At 42.4% G+C, this 27895-nt stretch overlaps 1 protein-coding gene across 1 annotated transcript in view; it reads left to right on the plus strand.

Annotated features, from left to right (window-relative positions):
* The window catches only part of LOC126259484 (carboxypeptidase B-like), a 208147-nt gene that overhangs the window by 71489 nt on the left and 108763 nt on the right, over nt 1-27895 (plus strand). The window contains exons 2-3 of the mRNA XM_049956323.1: nt 5254-5466; nt 19042-19132. Of these exons, the coding sequence (XP_049812280.1) occupies nt 5254-5466; nt 19042-19132 (304 nt within the window). The remainder of the gene's footprint in view (nt 1-5253; nt 5467-19041; nt 19133-27895) is intronic.

Raw genomic sequence — 27895 nt, forward strand, 5'->3', positions numbered from 1 at the left:
TCAACTACTGCACGATCTGTTCAAAATGGTTCAAATGGCTCTAAGCACTATGGGACTTAACATCTGAGGTCACCAGTCCCCTGGAACTTAGAACTACTTAAACCTAACTAACCTAAGGACATCACACACATCCATGACCGAGGCAGGATTCGAACCTGCGGTCGTAGCGGTCGCGCGGTTCCAGACTGAAGCGCCTAGAACCGCTCGGCTACTCCGGTCGGCCGCACGATCTGTAATACACTACCTGATCAAAAGTATCCGCACCCTTGTTAGTAGAAGTTAATATAAGGTGCGTCCTGTCTTCGCTTTTATGACGGCTTGAAATCTGCTGGGGACACTTTCAGTGACGTGTCCGAACGTCTGTGAAGGAACGCCAGACCAGCCCAGTCTTCCTCGACATCCGAAACCAGTGTAGGTAGTAATGTTGGGCACTGGGTTCTGGAGCGAAGCTGACTTTCCGATTCGTCCAAAAGGTGTTCCGTTGTGTTACTATCAGCGAACAGCTGCCTCATAGATGCTGCTTAATGACAGCGAGCATTGCCACTCTGGTACAAGTAGCATTCGTTTCCAAACTGTTTCTCTGCTATATGCAATACACAATGCCGTAAAACGTGTTCATATACTTCGACATTTAGCGTTTTCTTAAGCACACTAAGGGCACCACACCCCCATCACGAAAAAAAACCCCATACTGTAATATCACCTCGTCCATACTTCACTGTAGTCACGATAACAGGCCAAAGTTCTCTAGAAAGCGTCAAACCTAAACCTATTCATCGTATTGCCACAGGGGATGACCTGATTCATCACTCCTAATCACTCGTTCCCAACCATCCACTGTCCAATGGAATTGCCCTGTACACCACCTCAAGCGTCACTGATCGGTGATTGTTAAATGTGTGTGGCCTATGAGGAGCTGCTTGACCCCATTCTTTTTAACCTCCTATACACAGTCATTGCGCTAGTTGGATTGCTGCACTTTGGAAATAAAGAGTGATTTTTTTAATGCTGAATTCGTGCTGTTTCTCAACAGTCCTCTGCTATGATCGACAGCCCTGTCCGTCAGTACACGAGGTATGCCTGCTCTTGGTTTATTTATGGTTGATCCTTCACGTTTCCACTTCATAGTCATATTACCAATAGTCGACTTGGGCAGCTTTAGAAGGGTTGAAATGCTCCCGATGGACTTGTAATTCAGGCGACATGAAGCGACTAGTCCACGTTGGAAGTCACTGAATTATCCTGATCGATCCCTTCAGCTGTTACTGCTTTTCAACTAATTACACAATATTTCCTGCCTCCTTTTACACTGGCGCGACCTCCTTTCATGACATCTAGTGGTCAATTCTGCATTAGATAGTGAAGTATGGATACTTTTCATCAGATAGTGCATGTACAGATGACAGTTTAAAACGGCATGGAGTGTTCACGAAAAGTTCTCTGTATACTTTTCGGTCATTCTGTATGGTTATGCATATAACATATACAGTGTGATTCAGCTTGAAACATCCCCTTAGAAAAATTATTGAATTAGTTTGCTGATAAACCTCTTACGTTATTTGATTTTCAAACAGCTGAGCTGAACTGAACGTACTCAGACATTTCTCTCTTTACTTATTCTGATCATCACTAAACTGACACACAATAAGTTTAGCGCAACGCAATCTGACTTTCAATAACCCCTCAAAAGAATGGCCCTATACCTGTCATGAATCACTTACCTCAAAAAAATCTTCGTTACTCGAACTACTGCAATACAACGAGCACCAATACTGGCAGCTAAATAAAAGATTATAACTATTGAAGGCACTAACTACTGATAGGCATACTTAGCAAATGAATTCGTTTTTCTGATGGACACACGTCCAGATTGTCCGCTCTCAAAACTCTGCCATCTCGCTTCCCACATCCACTACTGCTGGCGGCTCACTTCCAACTGCCCAACGCTACGCGCTGTTCGCATCCAACTGCGCAACACTACAATAGCGAATATTCCAACAATACCAGCCAGCCACAGACTGCACACAGCACAGCCAGTGATTTTCATACAGAGCGCTACGTGACGTTACCAGCATAAAAACCTGAACAGCCTACTTACAAGCAGCCCCTACCTATGGGTATTATCCAACAAACAAAGCCTTCAAACATGTGCCACGTGCATGATTCTCATATGCTCTCACTAAGTACATGCAAAGTATTAGCTCTACAGAAAAAATGAACAGAACCTCATTGTAGGAAATTTGATGTAGTTAAATTTCGTACAGGGACATGCTTCCGTTAGAGGCCGTAGTTCTCGGTTTATTCAACGAAAACGTACAAAAGTGACCTTCGCATGAGTTTTCCTTGAATAACTCGAGTACTGGGGTCTCCAGCGGAAACGTATCTTAGTACGAAATTTAGTTTCATTAAATTTATTACAAAAAGGTCTAGCTAATTTTTTCTTAGGACTAATGGTTTGCGTGTATTGAAACAGAGAATATGAAAATCTCGCTTGTAGTTTTTAAGGGTGGTGTAGATTGCATAAAACCTATAGGTAGCGACAGCTGAATCACCCTTTGGGGGCGGCACTGCGTACCATTACCGGTATTACCATTCCATTCCGTTCATATATAAAGCAAGGGAAAAAAGATTACCTCTATGCCTTTGTATGTGCCTTAATCTCTCTTATTCACTTGATGCCTATGTTACGTATATGATAATGTCACCGAAATAATAGCGATCTCTAAATTTATCCAAAATGGTTCCGTGAGAAGAACGTCACCATTGCTCCAAGGATTCTCATTTAAGTTCCCCGTGAATTTCCGTGACAATTTTTGTGAGTTACAACTACCTGTTATTATCTCAGTAGCACCTATCTGAATTCATCTGATGTTATGCCAACATGGGACAAGCGCTGAAACAAGACTCTAGAATTGGTAGAAACAGCGTCTGATGAAGTGCTACCAGATTCCTTACAAGTCTGTCTTCCATTCTCCTTCCAGATTACTGATTCCAAGAGCTCTCATTTCAAATGTAATTTAGTCTTTAAGATTTTGTGGTCCATGTTCCTCGTTGAAACCCCCAAACTGTAATTAGTTTTGTTAAATGTTGTCGTCTACGTCAGCAATCGTACGCTCGTGAGATCGAGGTGTATCCAAGTTCCAGCCGTAAGAATACTGTTGCTGGAGTACCAGATATGAATGACAATCATTATTCACTGCCACGATAGGCACAAAACCTAGATCTTAAAACCCTAAGAAGTTACTGCTCATTTTTACATCACTCCGAAGTTCATCAGTGGACGTTTTAGTGAAACAGTTCCTACAATACTCCTTCTTTCTTTCTGTTTCTTTTTTCTGCCTTTATCCTCTGTCTTCTCGCGGACAGGATGTTATTCTCGATTTGGCAATGTTAATGGTAGAGGGTGGCCGGATGCTCTTCCTGCAATAGAATTTATGTACCTAATGTGACTGTGTCTAATATTATCTCTTGTGAAAGTGCGAGAGGATATTTAAATGTTTCCACATCACTTAATTGAGGTAAGAAGTGGGTAACAGTCGAGTATTCACCTAGTCAGATGTGGAAAACCGCCTGGAAGCCACGTCCAGGCTGACCAGCACACCACTCCTCCTCGTTAAACCAACAGATGGATTCGATCTGGGCTCAGGACGTCTCCTCGAATCGCTGAAGCTGCTTGCTAATGCACTTGGGTGTTTGGGCGGGTTCCTACAATACTTCTTAATGGTACCTAGTTTCCCCGTCAAAAACAGTAAAAGATCTCAGCATAATCTCGGACGAATTTCCTAACTGAGTAGAACAAACTATTAAAGAATGCAGAAAATCTCTCTCTTGACCACATACAATCAAAAAAATTAGAAAAATATTTCCATCCCATATACAACAAAAAGTAGTCCAGCCTTTAATCCTGCCTGTAGTGTGGTGAAATAATGAAAACTCCAAATAAGTTGAACTGACCATGAATGCCTGTATAAGGTACTAAATGAAAAATTTGGTTGTTTGGTCGTGTGAGTCCTTTCTGTGCCCAGTTAGTGTAGATGTGACTGGATTTTCCCACGTTGTTTTCTTCATCAGTTTCTTTGTCATTGGTGTCACTCTGAGGTGTTCTATGTTTTACTACTTCACAATACTGTCTTCAGTTGTTTGTCTGAATTCCTGAGTGATCAAGAAAGCAGCGACCCGACGAAAGGCCTGTTCGTTTCTAACAGCAATGCCTGTGCTTCGTTCAACTTAAGCAAGATGTTTCTGATTCGTCAGCGTTCCTCTTGTCTTCCATTAGATGTCAAATGGGGCAACCTTACCAACCGAGGCGCTCACTTCAGGCAGCTGCAATTTTCTGGCTCCTGGGGAAAATCTCACGTATAAGTTGTCGCTTTGTTTTCTCTCTTGTCCTACATGACTAGCAGCGAAGTATTACACTATGTACGACTTTCTGTGGGCATCAGTACCCAAATAAAAAACTATTTTAGTACAAGGCTCAATTATGTTTGACGCTTTAATTGCGTGGATGAACAGTAGTATAAATGTAAATACCTTTCCGTGGTCACAGGCTCAGAGCACACACGGAACAGTGAGTCTGGCACTAAATTTATTTTTTGTCTTCTGTTGCTAGAGAGTGCTACAGGATGCCCGAAAAAAGCCATGCAGACAGATCTTCTGTGCCTTATTAACTGAAATAAGTTCACCTGTTGATGGACGCATAATCCTGAGAAATGGGCAGTTGGGTAAAGTGTAAATGTGACTGGTAACAGAATGTGTTTTTTCAATTGATATTCATTACAGACACGTCCAAGCATAAGCTAAAATGACGATGTAGTGTTCTGTAGCTCTACCAGCTGTACATCTTTAGCAAATTTCTGTTTCAGTTTGCGTCATCCTGTATTGTATAGGGCCAACGAGATATACAAGCCATGCAACGAACTTGTGACGTCACACTAATAGACTAGTCCCCCACACTTTGGGGAACACTCGGTTCCATGCAGGACCCACGGGAAATCAGTATTTAATTGAAAAGGTATCAACAAAGGGTCTTAATTTTGTCGTGCACTATCGAGAACTTGCATGCATTAAAACGCGCAATCAAGAGTCATTAAAGTCGTCTTAAAACAGTTACTCGTTACCAGCCATAGGCGGCTGCTGGCAGTCCTAAGACCTGCAGTATCACGTGCTGTGACGTACGCGCCACAGCCTATCTTTCTCGTGGGCCTCGGTATTGTAGTAGAGAACCAAAACCCATGGCATGTGGTGTGTTGGCAGGTACTTGCTGGTGCACACGGCGCCCGTGGAGGACGCTGCCCGCGTGGCCGCGGTGTCAGCCCTGGACTCCGTCCGTGGCGTCCTGGTGTTGTCCATGCCGTCTCCACAGCGTGGCGCTGTCATCGCCGTGGCGCCCTACTCAGCAGATGACGTCAGAGTCCGCTTGAGCGCTGCCGGCGTCACGTACACAGTCGAAACAGACGACCTCGAACAGTGAGTAGTGCCTCATCTCGCCGTGTGGTCGCGCCACAGGCGCCCTGCAAGCAGTTTGTGGCGATCCGGCGCATAGTGGAGTATTTGTACTTAAATCAAAAATTATTTCTGATAGTTTTAAACGTGTAAAGCACTCCCCTACACTTTTAACTTAATTGCAAGTGTAAATACCCCCAAATTACTTCATTGCTAACCTTATAGAGACCCCAAAATTTTCGTAAAAAATTGATCTATCTGTAGCAGCAGCAACATCACTGGCAACATTAATGTAATCGCCGATCAGAGCGAAAGGTTTCACCTTGTGTACACCAGACAGCAGGACTTAAGACTGAAAATATCGACCAAGTTCATCTTTGTACAACAATTCAATTATTATCTCCCTTCTTAGTATTATTATACTACCTTTGACGAGTGTTTCATGGTTATGTTAAATACTTCGTTTCCTGTTTTTAATTTAAAATACTGACAATTGATTGAAAATATCACTAAATTTGAATAAATATAGCTGTATAGGATCACATGAGTCATACAGATGACATATTTTGTTCAAAAGTCGTTAGTAATCGAAATACATATGAATTATTTGATACGATAAATACAAACACTATATATATATGTATATTTTTAAATCTTATATTTGCGTAGGGGAAATTTGAGGATTTTTTATATTTGCAACTGGTTCCCAGTACTATGCCAGTTATGACTATACTTTAGCATAGGTTCGACAAGCCCCGACACAGATTCAAACTTGCTAAAATAAAAAAAAAAAAAAAAAAAGGCAGGCGAACTAAAATACTATGTAGTAAAATTTTCAATGTCGTTACTGTGTTACAAATTTAAGTAATTAGATTAGCCCATAGTTTAAACAACAGCTGTTACATTTTGATCTGATTCAGTTTAAAACAATCATTTAATAAAGCCACAAAGAAATTAGTATGAAGCTGATCCTTAATCAAGAAAAATGTTTCCTGACAGAAAAAGCTCTTCATCTACTGTTGTTAGAGGTTAAAAGACTTATCTCAGGCCCCCTGAAAATTGAATTATGAACCCACTAGTTAGTCAGTTACTTTTCCGTGACTTGCAACAGTCGTTCAGTAAACTAAAAGTTTTACAGTTTTGGCCAGAATTTCGGTACAAATATTCCTGTGCGGCGTCTATACTCTGTTCATCGTTAAGGCCCCCGTCGACGATTAAACAATTTGTCAAATTTCGTATATGTCAAAATACTTTACAAAATGCCACTCTATTTGACGTATTTGTCTAATGAAGACTGTTTGATTTGTTTAAGAGAGATTGGGATTGACGACTGACAAAAAAGATTGACCGTTTAAGGCCACTGTAAAGGGTCAAGCTTGTTTGTCAGGTTCGGTGTTTTCTTTCCATAGGATCGTCAAATAAGCACAGAGACGTACAAACCAAGTCTGTCAAACTAAACCTCACATTTGGAATAGCTCTAGCACTGTGTAGTTACCATAACGCGAAGCACAGTATTTAGTTATCAGCGCAGACTCCGAATTTCTTTCAGTATTTTAGCGCTGTGTATAAAGAAAAAGAAAACGTGGCGCCGGTCTAGGGAATTATTGCAAGTGAGAGATAAATGCACCCACGAAAATCTGCTAAATGAAATATTAGGCACAGGAATTAATGATTGCATGAGTTTCTCCCGAATGGACAGACAAGCATTTAATAACTTATTACAATTATTTCGCCCCTCGTACGGAAAATGACACGGTTTCGCGAAAATATATTCCAGTTTGTTGCAGGGGACGCAGCGACCTTGGTTATTACCGTACAATAAAACCGCCAATCTCGAGTATTATTTGATGTATTGACTAATTTTCTTAACAGACGTGAGCATCCTGATATATGTGCAAATTACAGTACATAACAGCAACATCACACAAAGTTAGTCGCTAAAATTCGGCTTACTACAAGGTGCTTTCAATAGGTAACGCCACACATTTTTTTCTCCGATCAATTTAGGTAGAAAAAATGCGGAATTTGCTGTGGGACATTGTGGGTCCTATCACTTCATATAGTTCAAATAGATGGTTGAACTATTCGTAGCCTTCAAAATGGCGTCTGTAATGAAGGTACGTTCCAGACAGACAGCTGTCATTGAGTTTCTCTGGGCGGAAAACCAGTGCACCGCGAATATTGATGGGCCCCTGCAGAATGTCTATGGAGACCTGGCAGTGAACAAAGGCGCGGTGAATCGTTGGGCGAGGTGTCTGACATCATCGCAACAAGGCCGCTTAGACATCTCCCATCTCCCGCGTACTGGTCGGCTACACACAGCTGTGACACCTGCATTGTTGGAACATGGGACACTCTCCTTTCAGGCGATCGACAGATCTCAATCAAATACCTCGTTGCACAAAAGACGTCACTGTTGGTAGTGCTGACACATTTTTGTCGAACATCGAACAGGCGATGAAACATGGGTTCACCACTTCGAACCGAAAACAAAACGACAATCCATCGAGTAACACCACCTCGCGTCTCCCCAAAGAAAAAGTTCAAAACTGCATCCTCAGTCCGTAAAATCATGGCGACGGTCTTCGGAGACTCTGAAAGGGTTAGTCTGTTGGATCTCCTCTCTCAATGTACAACGATCAACTCTAAAGTGTGCTGTGCTACCCTCAGGAAACGACTTCACCTTGGTCGTCAACAATGCAAACGAACTTGTCCTTTTCCATGACAACGTAAGACCTCACACAAGTCTGTGCACCCGAGAGGAGCTCAAAAAACTGCATTGGACTACTCTTCCTACAATCCGGATCTCGTACCTTCCTAGTTACGTGTGTTTGGCCCAATAAAGGACGCACCGCAGTACATGGCAGTGGACGATGGGGAGGTTATTGAGGCAGCAAGATTGATTGATTGATTGAGAGGTGTTATGGGACTAAACGGCCAGGTCATCAGTCCCACGATTCCAGAGTTACTCATGGAGTAGAGAGGGACCGCTAAAAGTGGACGGATCAAATCAGGGGAGTCAAACTATAAAACGAGGGGGATAAGACACACACAGTAGAAGGCATAAAAGGGTAGACGAATACTAAAACCTGGAAAAAAGAGCAGTCTTTCCATGCGGGAGTGGTCATGGGGTCAGAGATCGAGAAAACATAAAGAGAGGCCCAACCACAACCACCCTGCCCCTGATCCAGGAGTAAAGCAAAACCTAATATCTGGAAATATGAACCGCTTTGACGGAGGAAACTGAGGACCAATTCAACCATCCGTGAATAGTCTGCTAATATTAAAATTAAAGACTCTGGAAGACGACCCGCCAGGTTAGTTGAGGGTGCTAATGCGCTGCTTCCTGGACTCGGATAGGCGCGCTGCCCCCGTATCGAATCTGCCCGGCGGTTTACCGACGAGGGCCGGTGTGCCAACCATACTGGATGTTGTTTTTAGGCGGTTTTCCACATCCCACTAGGTCAATAACGGCCTGGTCCCCATGTCTCGCCTCAGTTACACGACTCGCAGACATTTGAAAACGTTTACACTAGTTCATGACTTACACTAGATTCAGGCAGATGGGGTACACTGATTCCATCCCGGGAGTTATGGGGTGGCGACAGGAAGGACATCCGGCCACCCTCTGCCACTAATATCGCCAAATCCATAGTTACAGGGCCGACCCGACATTGAAGTGGGATAAGGGCCCAAGGAAATGATGATGAAGGACTCTGGAACACTATACTCAGTACCAAGGGCCAAAAGAAGGGGACATTCACAATATATTGGATACTGTCAGTCTGGCTCCACAGCCACATTGTGTGGGTGGTTCGTTGTGCAGAAGGAAACAATGGGTGAGTCTGGTACGACCAATGTGTAGACAGCATAAGACAATGTAGTCCTTCCGAGAGGAATGGAAGGGAGAGCGCCAAACCACAGCAGTCTCCTTGATTGTGCAGAGTTTATTACTGGGAGCAGTAGCGCACCAGATGTCATTTCAGTTTTGGGCAAAGAGAGCTCTGACGTAGATTTGCATATCAGCAGCTAGAATCATGAAAGGGAATGGGGAGGGTAAGTAACGGCTTCTCTTGCCAAACGGTCAGTCAGTTCATTCCCTGGGATACCCACATGACTTGGGAACCACAGAAAGACAAGTGAGTAGGCGACACAGCCAAGGGCAGAGAGAAGGTCATGGATAGCAGAGACCAAAGGATGACTAGAGTAGCATCGGTCGATTGCCTGCAAGCTGCCATTGAGTTAGTACATATTAAAACACTGTGGAGGAAGGCTTCAGTAAAAAATTGGAGGGCCCTATTAATGGCTAACAGCTCTGCTGTGAACACACTGCATGATGCAATAAATGGTGTTCTAAGTCAGTAGCAGACGTGAATGCGTATCCTGCATTATCTAACGTCTTAGAACCATCAGTGTAGAAGATGGTAGCACCTTGGATCTCTTCAAGGATGAAACGTACAAGAGGCCAGAAGACCATAGGGGCGACAGAGACCTTATGACTTTAGAACAGATCGGTTCTAACCCGTGGTCTAGGCATCATCCAAGGAGGTGTGTGCGAGGAAATACACAGGGTGCATTCCAGTGAGTGGAGATGGAGATCCCGACAGAGGGAAGTGAGGCCCATTCCAACCAGCAATCCAACCCAAGGGCAGTGATCAGGAGGGAGACATCCCTCGTTTGCAAAGAGGACAGGGTACATGGGATGGTCAGAGAATCTGTGAATGGCGATTGTGTAAGAAACCAGTTGCCTTCATCGTAATTGTAGAGGAGGAATCCCTGCTTCTGTGAGGAGACTGTGAATGGGACTAGTGTGAAAGTTACCAACAGCCAGACACACCTGACAATGGTGAACAGGTGAAAGTATTTTCAGAGTGGAAGGAGCCGCTGAACCATAAACCTGACTACCATAATCTAGTCTGGACAAGACCAGAGCATGGTAAAGATGGAGAAGAATAGCACAGTCAGCACCCAAAGATGTGTGGGCCGTGAGGCAGAGAGCATTAAGCTTCTGCACGCATGTAGTCTTCAGGTAGTGAATATGGGATAGCCATATCAGCTTTTTTTTTAAAAATAGGCCCAAGAAACGGGACTGTGCTACAACATCTAGCAGCAGCTCGCCTAAATAAAGTTCTGGATCGGGGTGTATCGTGGGTCGACGACAACAATGCATAAACCGCGTTTTGGAGGGAGAAAACTGGAAGCCATGGGAGACAGCTGACGCAGAGGCCCGCCCGTCAGATGGCGCCTTGGAGCCGGCGCTCAGCAGATACTGCTGAGTGGGAGCGGCACCAGATGCAAAAATCGTCAACATACAACGCCGGGGTAACCAGCGGCCCAACAGCAGTTAGAAGTCCATTGATGGCTATGAGGAAGAGTGTGACACTTAATACAGAACCCTGTGGGATACCATTATCATGAATGTGAGGGGTGCTGAGTGAAGTGATAACTTGAAGCCGGAAGAGCCAGTGGGATAAAAACTCGCAGATAAAAAGCAGAAGGGGGCCGCGAAAGCCTCAGTCGTGTAGGGTAGCTTGAATGTTGTATGCTTTATGTAGGTCAAAGAAGACTGCAACCATTTGCTGGCGGCTAGTAAAAGCCTGTCGGATTCCAGTTTCCAGTCTGAATAAATGGTCGAGATCATCCTTCCCAGAAGCCACATTGATACGTGGAGAAAAGGCCCCAAATTCGAGTAGCGCACATAATCGGAAGCTAACTATACTCTCAAGTAGTTTACAAAGTACGTTCTTCAGGTTAATCGAGCGGTAGTTGTCGAGAGATGTTGGGTTCTTCCCAGGCTTAAGGAAGGGGGTAACTATACTGTTTCGCCATTGTGGGGGGGGAAGTCACCCATGAGCTGAATGCGGTTGAAGACCCTGAGTAGATGTTGCCTCTGCATAACGTGCAAGTGTTGGATCATCTGGTTGTGGCGCCGTGTCAGGTGACGAGGAAAGAGCCTGCAAGAATTCCCATTCAGTGAAGGGTTCATTATAGGGTTCAGCTTGGTGAGGGCTGAAACAGAGGAGAGGTCTGTTCAGTCGGCGTTTCTGCCGGAGAAAGGCAGTGGGATAGGAAGAGGACGCTGATGCTGTCACAAAACGTGTTACGAGGTGTTCTGCAGGGACCAATGGATCAGTCACAGGGCACCTTGGAGGACAAGGTCCGGGACAGTTGACTGTCACTTGTGGCTCAGGCTACAGAGCTTGGACCAAATCTGCGTTGAAGTTGCATACGTCCCGAGGAAGGAAACATAGTGCTTCCAGCATTCCTTTTTTGTTTATAAGGTAACGAGCCTTATCACGGAGACACTTAAAAGCGAAGTTGGTCTGTGATGAATGTCTTTTTAAATCGCTGCAGTGCCTGTCGGAGGTCCTGGACAGCGACTCCAGTGTCCTTGGTCCATCACGGTACCGGTCGACTATGAGGGGGACCTGTGGATAGGGGGACAGCAGTGCCAGAGGCATGAAGAATAGTGGCAGAGATGCCCTGCACGACCGCATCAATGCAATTCGAGAGAAAGGTGTCGAAGTGCACAGCAGACGTATATAAAGGCCAATTGTCCCTGTGGAATGCCCACTGTGGGGGCCTGTCTGCGTGGCGGCGTCAGGGGAATGATGCAATCATCGGAAAGTAGTCACTGTCACAAAGATCATCGTGGGATGACCAATGTAGGGAAGTCACGAGAGCAGGGGGAGGAGATCATGAGATCGATAGCTGTAAAGGTGCCATGAGTGGCACTGAAGTAGGTAGGGGAACAGTAATTGAGGAGACACAAATCAAACTCTGTAATAAGTTGGTCAATTAGAAGATCTCTACCCGTGAAAGTGACACTCCCCCATTGAAGTCTCCAAGGAAGAGATATGCAGGCGGGAGTTGCTGTGGTGAGGTAGGCAGTTCAACGTCAGAAAATGGCCTACCTGGAGGGAGGTAGGCATTGCAAACGGCGATTGGCAGAGTCTTTTGCACTTTAACCACGATTGCTTCCAGGTTGGTAGGCATCGGCGCGGACCCCTCCAGACGCTATCCCAGGGCCGGCAGAATTTCGAGAGAACGCCCAATGTGGTTATTGCGGAAGTGCATTTCTTGAAGAGCAAGACAGAAGGCAGAATAGGAGGAAACAAGGCGTTGTATTTCCAGTTGGTGGCGATAACATCCGTTGCAATTTCACTGGATTATCGCGTGGAGAGAGTGCAGGTAAGACTTAAAGAAGCTGAAGGGAGGTCATGTCACTCTGTCAGTGGTCTTCACCGACGAGGATGGGGTGACATACATAAAAGCAGGGTCTGATTTGAGATGAGTAGGAGGAGGTGGAGCCCTCGGGAAGCTGGGGAAGCTTCGTCCTTTGACTTGCGCTGCTTCTTCTCGCTCAGAGAGAGGGAGGAGGCATTAACAGTAAGGGAATAGGTGGCAGCGATGTCGGGATTGGACAGAGACTGAATGGCTTCGGGGTCCTCGGAGCATTGTATCCCCCTCAAATGCCACTATGAAAGCGCCAGTGTCTACACAATGGTCCTTAGGGCCTCTATGGACACGCTGGATGAAATGAAAGTTCATCATCGAAATGGAGGAGAAAGTCTCTACGGAAAATTATACCCTGTGTCATGGAGGCCGACTGAGTGGCAGAAGTTGTCGCAAGGAGAGAGGCAGATCTTATCTTACTTAATAACTTCACTAAACTTGTCCTCAATACGATCCACAAAGAAAAGTGGTTTGGTGGTGGCAAGAGTCTCCCTGTCAGTCCTGTTACAGACCAGGAACTGTGGAAAGGGTTTGGCTCCAAGGTGGTGAGCCTGACACTTCTTCCAGGGGGTAGCTGAATAGGGTAAGGCCAGGAAGGCAGAAACAGGAACTGAGACAGAACTAACTCGAGGAAGAGACGCGGCCGCAGAAGTGTGGACAGAGAGTTTAACACGTTTCACGTGCTAAACGTCCGCCCTGGTATCACCCACTCCGAACATGGGTGCCACCCAGCCACAGCAACAGCTACCTGGTGGGACGGCCAATGCTGGAAATTCCGATGTCCCGAAAAGAAGGGCAACCACTCCTAGGCTTGCACGAGGTGTTCACAGACTGGGTATCAGCAGTGTGATTCCTGTGGTGTCAGGAAGCTCGACCAGATTGGTACATAACAGCCCAACGACACAGGCTGGCTACTGAGCTGGTGACCTAGCAAGGAGGCAAAAGCGCTATGACAGGCAGAGAGGGGAAGGGGGGGGGGGAGGAAGAGGGAGAGGAGGAGGAGGGGGAGAGGAACCCACATCAAAGACGTGTTCTTCCCAATCTGGCTCACACTACAGATTTCAAATTTAGAGATGGAGGTCAAGCTCTTGAGGGGGACCAAAAAAGGATAGCCAAAAAGAGGAGGAAAAGCAACCAACCAAAACCACAAGATGAAGCAAAGTCAGGAGGATAGATGGGGCGACTTAAAGAAGAACAAAAAATTGTTCAAATGGCTCTGAGCACTATGGGACTTAACATCTATGGTTATCAGTCCCCCCTAGACATCACACAACACCCAGTCATCACGAGGCAGAGAAAATCCCTGACCCCGCTGGGAATCGAACCCGGGAACCCGGGCGCGGGAAGCGAGAACGCTACCGCACGACCACGAGCTGCAGACAAAGATGAACACCAAGTGAGGGAAAGGAAGGGGCAAAGGGAAAGGAACAACGACAGTAAAGGAGAAGGAAGGGGAAGATAAAGCATCCCTGGAAAAGAATGAAAGCTGCAATAGATTGGGGAACCCTGTGTGCCACAGATGTACAGACAAAAGAGCTGTTGGTCACCGGGGGGGGGGGGGGAGGAGGGGGGGGAGGTAGCAAGAAGTTGACTCCGACATCGGCCAGTAGAGTGGTAACATACGGGTATACACGCCCTCCCAGTAAGGTGGCGTAAGGCTGTTGCACTGGATGGAGATTATGTTGAAAAATAGTATTTTGTAACGAAAGAGTGGGGAGTAATATATTGTACTGGAATCCTGAATAAAACCCACCTGCTCTTAGAAAAGCATGTTTTGCATTACTTATTGGACATCACTCATAAATTTAAGTTCATAGTCGTTATCCTGATGGCAACAGGTTAAAAGTTTAAAGAGCTGTACAGCATACTATAAGGTTTATTATAAGCTCACTGCCGTGTTTTATTCTATTTGTATACCCAACGACGTTCACAATGGTGTATTTGTGATCGCTAAGACCTCATAACGTATTTTAATACTTGTACTAGCTCGCATATTTACTTTTTTAGTCCAGAATGAACGTGAATCATAGGAAGAATGGAAGTGTCAAACGTTCTAACTGCCAAATCTCACATTTGTAAAGAGAAAAAAAAATGGTATACCTCTTTTTGAACATAACTTACTTGCTTCCAAAAAATTGGAAAGGCACTATGATACCACAGAATTTTGCTGCTCACGTCATCACAACAAAAAACGAGACAAATTAGAAAATAAATAATCAATTAAGGATGTTTTAAGTTCCGGACAGGGGAACTAGCCATTAAGAAAGACTTAGTTTCAGGTGCCATTCATACTGAGTCAATACTTTTGCCTGTAATAATACTAGTACAGAAATACAGCAGTAATGCTTTAACTAGCAGAACTGTAATCAACAAAATTCCATTTCTCATCTCTCTTAAATTTTTTTTGAGAGAATAACAATGTAAATTCAAGGGAAGAAATCTCTCAGTATTAACTTCCGTTTCTTCCACAGCTCCATTCTTGGTATCATATGTTGCAAAGTTTACTGTAGAACTCCCTGTGCTGTTGACGAAGAAATGGCAACATTGTCAACAGGCCCTTCTGTATGGCAACTGATAAACATGGCTGGTCTTTCAGATGAAGTACACTATAACATTCATCAGCCATGCTCTTTCCTCTTTTGAATACATTGACGTTTTCCCATTCTTATGTTCCAAAGTAAGAATTTTTAGTAGCTAGTTCAGATTTATGAGTATCACACACTAATTATTCTGCATCTGGACATCTTACCCGCTTGCATCGACAACAATGTACGACTGGAATTACATGGAATAGTTTCATAGCTTTATCTGACTCAACAATCTGGTGTGAGTCTCGCGGAACAAAGACCTAGCTGCCTTTCTCCGTTTGTCCATAACTGCAAAATCTGCCTTCGATTTCAAAGATGCGTTATTGATATAAAGAAAACCTTACAGGCACTCTGCTTTCCACACAAGCTGTGCGTCAACTAAATGGGAGAGACCTTCACTCCTGCTGCTTCACTCCTGCTGCTTCACACAAAGACTATGCGGCAACTAGCAATGAATGTCTGGAATATCTTTCCCATCATTTGGTACATGGAACAACTCTAGGGACGTGCAACAGAATAACAAGAACACAACAGCAGTAAAAACGTGTTTTGTGGAAAAATGGCATTTAGAACGTTCGAAGTTTCCATTCTTCATACCATATAACAACTTCTACCTTTGTGTATTTTCATATGGGTCTTACTTACCCGCTGAAGTATGGTACCTTTCGTTGTCGTGTTTTGGATCTTTTTTTTTTGTCATCAGTCTACTGACTGGTTTGATGCGGCCCGCCACGAATTCCTTTCCTGTGCTAACCCCTTCATCTCAGAGTAGCACTTGCAGCCTACGTCCTCAATTATTTGCTTGACGTATTCCAATCTCTGTCTTCCTCTACAGCTTTTGCCCTCTACAGCTCCCTCTAGTACCATGGAAGTCATTCCCTCATGTCTTAGCAGATGTCCTATCATCCTGTTCCTTTTCCTTATCAGTGTTTTCCACATATTACTTTCCTCTCCGATTCTGCATAGAACCTCCTCATTCCTTACCTTATCAGTCCACCTAATTTTCAACATTCGTCTATAGCATCACATCTCAAATGCTTCGATTCTCTTCTGTTCCGGTTTTCCCACAGTCCATGTTTCACTACCATACAATGCTGTACTCCAGACGTACATCCTCAGAAATTTCTTCCTCAAATTAAGGCCGGTATTTGATATTAGTAGACTTCTCTTGGCCAGAAATGCCTTTTTTGCCATAGCGAGTCTGCTTTTGATGTCCTCCTTGCTCCGTCCGTCATTGGTTATTTTACTGCCTAGGTAGCAGAAGAATTCCTTAACTTCATTGACTTCGTGACCATCAATCCTGATGTTAAGTTTCTCGCTGTTCTCATTTCTACTACTTCTCATTACCTTCGTCTTTCTCCGATTTACTCTCAAACCATACTGTGTACTCATTAGACTGTTCATTCCGTTCAGCAGATCATTTAATTCTTCTTCACTTTCACTCAGGATAGCAATGTCATCAGCGAATCGTATCATTGATATCCTTTCACCATGTATTTTAATTCCACTCCTGAACCTTTCTTTTATTTCCATCATTGCTTCCTCGATGTACAAATTGAAGAGTAGGGGCGAAAGGCTACAGCCTTGTCTTACACCCTTCTTAATACGAGCACTTCGTTCTTGATCGTCCACTCTTATTATTCCCTCTTGGTTGTTGTACATATTGTATATGGCCCGTCTCTCCCTATAGCTTACCCCTACTTTTTTCAGAATCTCGAACAGCTTGCACCATTTTATATTGTCGAACGCTTTTTCCAGGTCGACAAATCCTATGAAAGTGTCTTGATTTTTCTTTAGCCTTGCTTCCATTATTAGCCGTAACGTCAGAATTGCCTCTCTCGTCCCTTTACTTTTCCTAAAGCCAAACTGATCGTCACATAGCGCATTCTCAATTTTCTTTTCCATTCTTCTCTATATTATTCTTGTAAGCAGCTTCGATGCATGAGCTGTTAAGCTGATTGTGCGATAATTCTCGCACTTGTCAGCTTTTCCGAAAGTCAGATAGTATGTCGCCAGACTCATATATTCTACACACCAACGTGAATAGTCGTTTTGTTGCCACTTCAACCAATCATTTTAGAAATTCTGATGGAATGTTATCTATCTCTTCTGCCTTACTTGACCGTAAGTCCTCCAAAGCTCTTTTAAATTCCGATTCTAATACTGGATCCCCTATCTCTTCTAAATCGACTCCTGTTTCTTCTTCTATCACATCACACAAATCTTCACCCTCATAGAGGCTTTCAATGTATTCTTTCCATCTATCTGCTCTCTCCTCTGCATTTAACAGTGGAATTCCCGTTGCACTCTTAATGTTACCACTGTTGCTTTTAATGTCACTAAAGGTTGTTTTGACTTTCCTGTTTGCTGAGTCTGTCCTTCCGACAATCTTATCTTTTTCTATGTCTTCACATTTTTCCTGCAGCCATTTCGTCTTAGCTTTCCTGCACTTCCTATTTATTTCATTCCTCAGCGACTTGTTTTTCTGTATCCTGATTTTCCCGGAACATGTTTGTACTTCCTCCTTTTATCAATCAACTGAAGTATTTCTTCTGTTACCCATGGTTTCTTCGCAGCTACCTTCTTTGTACCTATGTTTTCCTTCCCAACTTCTGTGATGGCCCTTTTTAGAGATGTCCATTCCTCTTCAACTGTACTGCCTACTGCGCTATTCCTTATTGTTGTATCTATAGCGTTAGAGAACTGCAAACGTATCTCGTCATTCCTTAGTACTTCCGTATCCCACTTCTTTGCGTATTGATTCTTCCTGACTAATGTCTTGAACTTCAGCCTACTCTTCATCACTACTATATTGTGATCTGAATCTATATCTGCTCCTGGGTACGCCTTACAATCCAGTATCTGATTTCGGAATCTCTGTCTGACCATGATGTAATCTAATTGAAATCTTCCCGTATCTCCCGGTCTTTTCCAAGTATACCTCCTATTCTTGTGATTATTGAACAGGGTATTCGCTATTACTAGCTGAAACTTGTTACAGAACTGAATTAGTCTTTCTCCTCTTTCATTCCTCGTCCCAAGCCCATATTATCCTGTAACCTTTTCTTCTACTCCTTCCCCTACAGCTGCATTACTGTCGCCCATGACTATTAGATTTTCGTCCCCCTTTACATACTGCATTAACCTTTCAATATCCTCATACACTTTCTCTATCTGTTCATCTTCTGCTTGCGACATCGGCATGTATACCTGAACTATCGTTGTCGGTGTTGGTATGCTGTCGATTCTGATTAGAACAACCCGGTCACTGAACTGTTCACAGTAACACACCCTCTGCCATACCTTCCTATTCATAACGAATCCTACACCTGTTATACCATTTTCTGCTGCTGTTGATATTACCCGATACTCATCTGACCAGAAATCCTTGTCTTCCTTCCACTTCACTTCACTGACCCCTACTATATCTGGATTGTGCCTTTGCATTTCCCTTTTCAGATTTTCCAGTTTCCCTACCACGTTCAAGCTTCTGACATTCCATGCCCCGACTCGTAGAACGTTATCCTTTCGTTGATTATTCAATCTTTTTCTCATGGTAACCTCCCCCTTGGCAGTCCCCTCCCGGAGATCCAAATGGGGGACTATTCCGGAATCTTTTGCCAATGGAGAGATCATACACATGACAAATGATGCTAAGCCGTGCTAGCATACTAAACCACATGCTTTGCTTACACGTATTTCGCCTTGTACTGCACGTTTATCGTTGGGTGAGCAAGGTATACAGATGTGAGAACTATCACTTGTTTCCCCGCAGGTTACTGGATCGAGGACGTTCTCAAACCAGGAACCTGGCTGAGCTACCGCAAGGGGGGGTCTCGTTCGACAGATTCATGACGCTTGACGAGGTAATGTGAACGTTAAGAGAGTCTCTGTATATCCAATTGTTGACCGATATCTGTGTTAGATACAGACCCTGTAACAGTTCCTAGCCGGCCGCGGTGGTCTCGCGGTTGAGGCGCTCAGTCCGGAACCGCGCAACTGCTACGGTCGCAGATTCGAATCCTGCCTCGGGCATGGATGTTTGTGATGTCCTTAGGTTAGTTAGGTTTAAGTAGTTCTAAGTTCTAGGGGACTGATGACCACAGATGTTAAGTCCCATAGTGCTCAGAGGCATTTGAACCTGTAATAGTTCCCATTCAGCCTAAATGTTTGTGTGTGTGTGTATGTGTTTGTGTGTGTGCGTGTGTGTGTGTGTGTGTGTGTGTGTGTGTGCACGCGCGCGCGCAATTGTGTACGTATGTGTGTCTGCGTGTCCAATTTATTACGATATCACCGTTATGAATGCTCGTGGTAAAGCACCCATGATTAAAGTGTCTGAAACAAAATCTTACAAGGCCAAAAAATTCTTTATAGTTTTCTTCCAGTGTCGCTCATACTCATTCGTCCAATTCAGCAGCTACACAAAATATAAAACTGTAACACAAAACGATTTAGACAGTGCTGTTAAAGCTCTAGGATAATGATAAACACTAAGAGAAGAAATTAGTAAAGTGTCACTCGCTGGTGAAAAATAAAAGTTGAGTCACCAATCTCACTTGTAGTCCGATTAAAATTACTTTATAGTTGACGCTTCAGGCGTTGGAGCTGGTATTCTCGAATCAGAGCGCTCAGCGTCACTCCCGAAACGTTCGCCGTTGCAAAACTGCCACAACAATTGGTCTGTTCACTTTCAGTTCCTTGTTCAGATGACTTTCTTGATGTGTTTGGATGCCGCTGGCACTTTTAATCTTATTTTATCACGTATGATAACCACAATAAAGCACAACGAAGCTAATGAAATACACACGTTTCATAAGCAGCACTAACCACACGATCCTGAATACTTCCGCGCAAGGCGCGATTCAGCGTAACATACATTGTTACTATAATCACAGAGATCTGCTTACAGTAAATAAGCTTCGCACGACGTTGCCTGAAGCCGAATTTTTGAAGGCTACAATTCACAGCTGTGACTGGGTCACCACATTTGTTACTATTTAATCCAGACTTGTGATACAGCGCAATTGTTAGCGTAGAAACCCGACTTGTAAAAGGTCGTAGGTTCAAATCTTGTCAAATGTATCGATTTTTTTAATTTCTAAACCTAATAAAGAGAGTTTATTATTTCCATTCAGTTTGAACGTAATTTTTTTATTTCTAATACTTTGCTGAGTTACTTTCCTCATTTTATTGACTTTTTTGTCTGCCCTTATTTTTCTTTCTATCATTCTTTCTTCGTTTGGAATCTGCTGTGTCAGTTATAATTTGCAACTAAGTGCCAATGAGGAGTGCTCATCGGTTGGTAATGCGGCAGCTCATGCAGCCAGTGTGAGGATAATTTCAGGTAACCAATAACATCGAGAAATTACAGTTTACTTTCATCGCTGAAACAGATTTTTTTTTCTGTCTTGAGTTTGTTCGTAGATGTTAGCTTTAATCGCCGTGAACGAAGCGATTGTGATTTTAGTTCTGCCCCAGATTGCTGACCGGCGTTTTCCGGGATACATTGCACACCACGAGGTTGTGGTTAGCTTAGGACATGAGGTTAAATTATGGGCTAGAAATCCCGTCGTCTGTCGCAGATTAATCATTGGTCCATTAAAATCAGCTGTCGATGGAGCATCTCGCATTCCCGACAACATTCCCATAGACAACAGGCGGCCACTTCTAACATTGCTCCGTGTTATACATAAACAGCATTTATGACATGACCGCTGCATCTGTGTGTCGCCTATAGTCGATATCGCAACACTATAGCGGCAAGTGACGGACGACAACTATCAAATAATTTTAATCGGACTATAATAACTTGATGGCAGGTAGGACGTTTCCTAGGATCCTTAAATTTCTATTGCATGCAGCTCATCGTCAACTGAAGTAGTAGGCAGCAATATCTGCCCTCTTGTTTGAACACAAAATAAGTTTAATGTGGTGTACTTAAATATATGCACAAGCGCTGCTCGTTGCTGGGTCCTCTCGCTGTTGCAGGAAACTGTCTATTAATGATCTGTCGTGGGATAGGATATGTTCACCTGACTGGGGGAGTCACAGAGAGTTGTAAGATGCCCACTCCTCTTCCCATAGACAACAGTTAACTGTGTTTCAAGAGCGAGGTGGCAGCCTGCAAAGAAGTAGCCATAGGTGATCCGCTGGGTGCATGTGCAAAATAGCTAAGACACTCGAGGAATCCAAGTCGATCAGACATACATCCTGCAGAAATACATCCTTCTGCTCTGGTGACCTCAAGACGCTGTACAACTATGCGCCATATGAAATGAATTCATTTGCTAAAGACCTTGAGAGCGTATTTAAGAAAAGGTAGTCATAAGTAGTCCACTGCCTACACAAGTAAGTGAATATCACCATGCTATTGCGATTTTTATTTTATACTACCTGTACCTGGTATGTCTTGCAGTGCCTCTTTTCTTTCTAGTTAGGTACCCCTTTTCATTCCCATCTCTGTCATAGGGGTGCTAGTGATGTCTTACTCTCACAGTAATTTTATGCATGTAGCAAGTGATACGTGCCCCCATTTTGATAGAAATTTTCCCAGGCTTTACAACGATATGCTGATATGTCACTGTCTTTGCAACCCTCAATTCAACCTCAAACTTCAGGAATGTAACGTCATCATCATCATCATCATCATCATCACTATCACCAATAAGTGTATTTATTGTACGAGCACACCATATATTCAAAGTACGAATCGATGTTGATACACGAGTATACTTCACATCAGCAAAAATAGTTATTGCCATACCAACAGGTATTAAGGTATTCAGATGCCTAGCTACGTTTATGGAACTAAATTCAAGTTCAACTGGCCATTATTATGAGCTCTAGGATTTATTTTCCTATTCACAATTGGTGGCTTAACAGGTCTAGTATTAGCAAATTCATCCCTTGATATTGTACTCCACGATACATACTATGTAGTAGCACACTTCCAATACATATTGACCATAGGAGCAGTATTTGCAATTATAGGAGGTGTTATACAATGATACCCATTATTTGCAGGATTAACCATGAACAATACATGATTAAAAATTCATTTTACAATTATATTTATTAGAGTAAATTTAACCTTTTTCCCATCAACACTTCCTACGTCTAGCAGGAAGACCACGACGATATTCAGACTGCCCAGACGCGTACACATCATGTAATGTGGTATCAAGAATTGGGTCAACAATCTCTATTGTAGAATCATCATATTCATTGTAATTATATGAGAAAGAATGGTTACAAATCGAGCAATTATATTCAGAGCTAATATAAGCAGATCAACAGAATGATTACAAAATAACTGCTATTCAAGCAAATAAATTTATTCTTCGTAAACCAAATCTACTCAGCGAGAAACATGAAAACTGAAATTAAATTTATCATATTCTTATCACTTTTATCCCTGGGAGGGTTGCCCCCATTTCTTGGGTTCCTACCAAAGTGAATTGTTATACAATCACTTATGGAAAAACATAACAACCATCATAACAATTATAGTTGTATTAACCACAATCATACTTTATTATTATATACAAATAAGATTTTCAGTACTAATTATATCATATACTCAAAATTCGTTATCAATAAAAATAAAGTCCCAAAAATCAACATTTATTCTTCCTATAACTGTTATAATTTCAACAATAGGATTAAATATCAACATCAACTCTAATTTCAATATACTAAGGACTTAAGTTAATTAAACTAATAACCTTCAAAGTTATCTACATCTACATATACACTCTGCTAGCCACCAAGCGGTGTGTGGCGGAGGGCACTATTCACGTCAAAGTCATTCCCCCCCCCCCCCCCCCTCTGTTATAGTTAAAAGAATAATCTTTTAGGCCTTAATAAAACATTACACCTCTAGAATTGCAGTCTAGAATCATAACTGAATATAATTGAATGTAAGACCAATAATGATAAGAGAGAAAATCTCAGAAGTAGATTTACAGTCTGTTCTCAGCAAACCATAAGGGCATGGGTACTTTATACTTCCTATTTGGAGCATGAGCAGGAGTAGTAGGAACATCAATAAGAATACGTATTTGTGCTGAACTAGGTCAACCAGGATCACTAATTGGGGATGACCAAATTTATAATGTTATTATCACAGCTCACGCATTTGTAATAATTTTCTTTATAGTAATGCACATTATAATTGGTGGATTTGGTAATTGACCTGTACCATTAATAATTGGGGCACCAGATATAGCATTCCCCCTGAATAAATAATATACGTTTTTGGCTATTACCTTCTTCATTAATCCTTCTTCTTACATCTTCTATAGTAGATAATGGTGCTGCTACAGGTTGGACAGTTTAACCCCCCCCCCCCTCCACTAGCAGGTGCTATCGCACATGGGGGTGCTTCAGTAGACCTAACTATTTTTTCGTTACACTTAGCAGGTGTTTCATCTATTCTTGGTGCAGTAAACTTTATTACAACAGCAATCAATATACGATTGCCCTAACGATAGTTGGGGTATACTACCTTCACCCTTTTACACCCCTATCCCTATGTGTGGGAGATAGTTCTTACTCCCACAGAAACCTTCGAGGGAGTGCAAACAACAGCTCACCAAAGGTTCACTGGAAATCGGATAAATTGTACAGGATCACGTAGAAAACGGACAAACAAATATTAATTTTTGTATTAGACGATCTTCACCGTCAGCCATTAGACGTCCACCTCTATAAATAGGCTTCCTCAAGCCTTCTCCACACCTAATAGGTTTCAGCTATAATCATCCATATTAGCCAGTATTGTCCATCCACCTTCCTTTATATCGTCTCCTCGGTCTTTTCGTATCTCTTGGAATCCAGCAAAGAACTTCTTTCGTCCCTGTAACACGCAATTATGTGGCAAAATGCCTCCGCCTGTTTCCATTACGTTTTCATTATGGTCACAGTTACGTCTTCCACTCTAGTCTGATGTATTTATTGTTTATTGTTTACCTAACACAGATCTTTACATTACGACTCATACTTTTACAATGGTTTAACGTTTGGCTGTCCATACCATACTGTTTTAAATCAGACTTGTTGATACACGTTGACTGTAAACTTTCTGTTTAAGACACATATATTATATTTGTGTAAACTCGTTCATGTTTCCAAAAGTACTCTAATTCATTTCTACTCTTCTGTTTATTTCATTCACATCCATTTAGCCGCCCTCTTAATCTATTCTAAAAACAAAAATTCATCAACTGCTTATACGACTGTCAAATTGGTTACCGATACACCCTGAGGAAGACGCCTTACTACAGTCGCCGAAACGTCGGAATTTTACAGATGACAATGCGGCCTCAAACCCAGAAGAATTTTACTGACTGTGACAATGGCCGCGGAAGCCTACGTTTGCTTATACGACAGCTTGTATTATTTTATTTTGATGAGTGATTTTACTTCCTTTAAGTCTTTTTTGTAATTGATTTCCAGGACTACTTCCAAACTTGCTCTGTTATGTTTCTATCATTAACATTCCATCAGGTTATTACCGTTTTCTGCTTGAAACTCACGTCATCTGTTAAGCAGCTACTTGTTCCCTTTCGGGTCTTCTTTTCCTTTGCGTTCTTCGTACCTATAACATCTTCAGGTACTTTCATAATACCTTTGCTAAATAATAGCTCCTTTCGTATATATTTCTAAAATCATTTTCTTGGGTGCAGAGCTTGTTGCTTGATTTAATCTGTTACACATCCATATTCTCAAATAAATTCCCATTATTTTTTGTTACTGATGTGTTTTCTTTGTGATGAATGTTTTAAGGAAAACGTGGCAGTCTTCTTGGCAAACTCTTAACGTATAACCTCTGAGAATTCATTATTTTGGTTTTGTCCTACTGTCGAATTTAAATACCTTGTTATTGTATTGCAGTGTGATTTTCTGTCACTTATAATTTTCTGTAGCGTTTCGTAGAGGTTTTATACTCGTACCTCCTCAGCTGATTGTGAGCACGTTGGAGCATAAACCTGAACGACTCCCAAATGTTTAAATACGGGAATTAAGAAAAAACATTCTCGGATGCAGCAAACGTAGTGTCGTTTTAGTCGTTTAAAAACGGTTTCATTATTTTATTTAGGCTCTTCCCCAGGTAAATAAAGCATTTTCATCTGCATTTTCTATGTTTCTCATGCAAGAATGCTGATTCATTTCTCAGTAGTTATAGATACATGCCCAGAGGTAATTAAGCAACACAAGTTTTTACTCACATTTCATTTCATGATTTGTGTACTTAGTTGTAAATACCCGTGCTTGCTGTGATATTTTTTGTGTTTCTAAATCATAAATTTTCGTCACTGCAAGTACTGATAAAATACTTTTTTGTTGTTCTGGATTGAAGAAGTATGTGCGGTTGTCAAGGCACTCAGCTAGAACTTGAGATTAATGGAATTCAAATTTTCGGTTGGTTATTCAAATTCTTGTTCCCTGCGAAATCTGTTACAGTTGTTTCATTACAGAAACTGTATTTTTCTCCAAATTATGTGACCTATCCAAGTTTATCTTTCATCTCTAATGAGCGTGTTCTTACACTTCGTTAAAATCTAATTTTACTTGTGTCTTTCTGCTTTCTTTTCAACTTTCTTGAGTTTTACTGTGGCTCTCTTTCTTAGGATGAGGACATTATTTGTACTGGACTTACTATTTTGTTCATTCTCGAGCTATATCTATACTTTGAATTGCTGCCCATCTACAATAGTTTTCTTCGCCTCACATTTTGGACACCGTTGATTTTGTGATGAACAGTATTCATAAATAACTGACTGGTGCAGCAGGAAGTGCATAACAGCGATAAGTATACTCTTACTATTCCACTAATCATTTATTTATAAATACTATCAATAGCAAATCACTATCATAGTTCACTACAGAATTATCATTCAGTCGTCTGTGATTGACCTCCATAATAAATTGTAGCTAACCAGAGATGACAAAGAACAATTCAAGTATTAAACTATGAACCTGTTTAGTAATCGTTACAGGCCACTGCACAATCTTCAGAAGGGTAGCTACTCTTCAATAAAGTGATTCCTTCAGTAGCAAGCGTACAATGTTCCCTTACAGACTGTTGCAAGACACTGCAACTACCTACAAATACTTGAGAAAAAAGTTTGGTTTTTTGCCATAGTTAATTATGAGCAAGGCCTGTAATCAGATGACTACCTTTGTGTTTACGTTACCCTTCCTCGACATTTTGAAAATTTCCACCAATCCTGAAAAGCAGCGGACAGTATTCGCTATAGAATGAACACGGAATTATTCTCCCCCATTCCCCTCCCTCCCCCCTCCACCACTACACTCATCACTAGCTCAAATATTTTCTATATTTTGTTAACGAGCGCCAGTTTAAGTTTATACTTCTCACTGCATTAATCCACAGCGGTAGTACAAAAAAATCAGTGCACAGAATACTTATGATTCCGTATCCTCAGGGGGTTGTGATAGCGAGTGTAATTTCAAGCAATATTTCAAAAATGATTATAAACTTCATTAGTTATTAAGTAATAAAAGTTTAATATAAATTTCATGCGCTGATATCATATACAAGAGACGATCAAAAATTTCTGTTTGAGGGTGTTGCTACAGCGTGTATGCAACACAACGGGACTCCGAAGGGGTTATATAAGCATTGACATGTAGGCAAGGGTCTATTACGGCATTCGTGTCTTTTCGGCGTGCGTGCGGTAAATGCGGAAACGTGAACTATGACTACGTTATTACCAAATGCGTCCAATCAGGACCAACATGCTGTTATTCTTTTCTTGGATGCAGAGGAACGAACACAGTAAGACATCCGTCGGACAGTGAAGATCGTGTATGGGTCAGCATATCTGTTGGAAACCACCTTTGTGCTCGGGTGTGTGTGTGTGTGGGGGGGGGGGTGCTGCTGCTTCAAGATAATGTACGTTCCTATATAGAAAATGGAGATCACCTGGGTTTCCTTCGAGAATCCATAATTTAATCCCAGAAGACAGAGTTGAAAAAATAAATTTTTAAGCACACTTTTTAAAATGAAATAACTGTCGCGGCTTCTGCTGTACAGGCCTTTTCAAGTACAGGGTGAAAAATGAAACCAATAAAATGTATTGGCCGACCGAAGTGGCCGAGCGGTTCTAGGCGCTACAGTCTGGAACCGCGCGACCGCTACGGTCGCTGGTTCGAATCCTGCCTCGGGCATGGATGTGTGTGATGTCCTTAGGTAGGTTAAGTTTAAGTAGTTCTAAGTTCTAGCGGACTGATGACCACTGCAATTTAAACCATTTGAAAATGTATGGATGATAAAGTGAAAGGCGTAATGTGATAACATTTGATAAACAGACTTTAAGGACCATTACTTACGAAGTCAATAAGTATCAGACATGTATGAATGACGTGACGTCGTCGAAATATTTCAAAACATATATGGACATATGTAGCCGTTGTCTCACCATAAGACATGAGTGCGAATTTAAAACAGGGTCGACAGCTAACCTTACGCAAGGCAGACATCCTTTCGAGTACTGTGCTATGATAGTGCTGGCCAGCGCAGTGCTGTGGTAAGCACGAACGTTATCCAAGCATGAACTAAAATTGACTTTCGCCTCTACCACTTCAGACACTAATATTCGGGC

Source organism: Schistocerca nitens, chromosome 5 (genome assembly GCF_023898315.1).
Source record: "Schistocerca nitens isolate TAMUIC-IGC-003100 chromosome 5, iqSchNite1.1, whole genome shotgun sequence".
Taxonomy (NCBI): Eukaryota; Metazoa; Arthropoda; class Insecta; order Orthoptera; family Acrididae; genus Schistocerca; species Schistocerca nitens.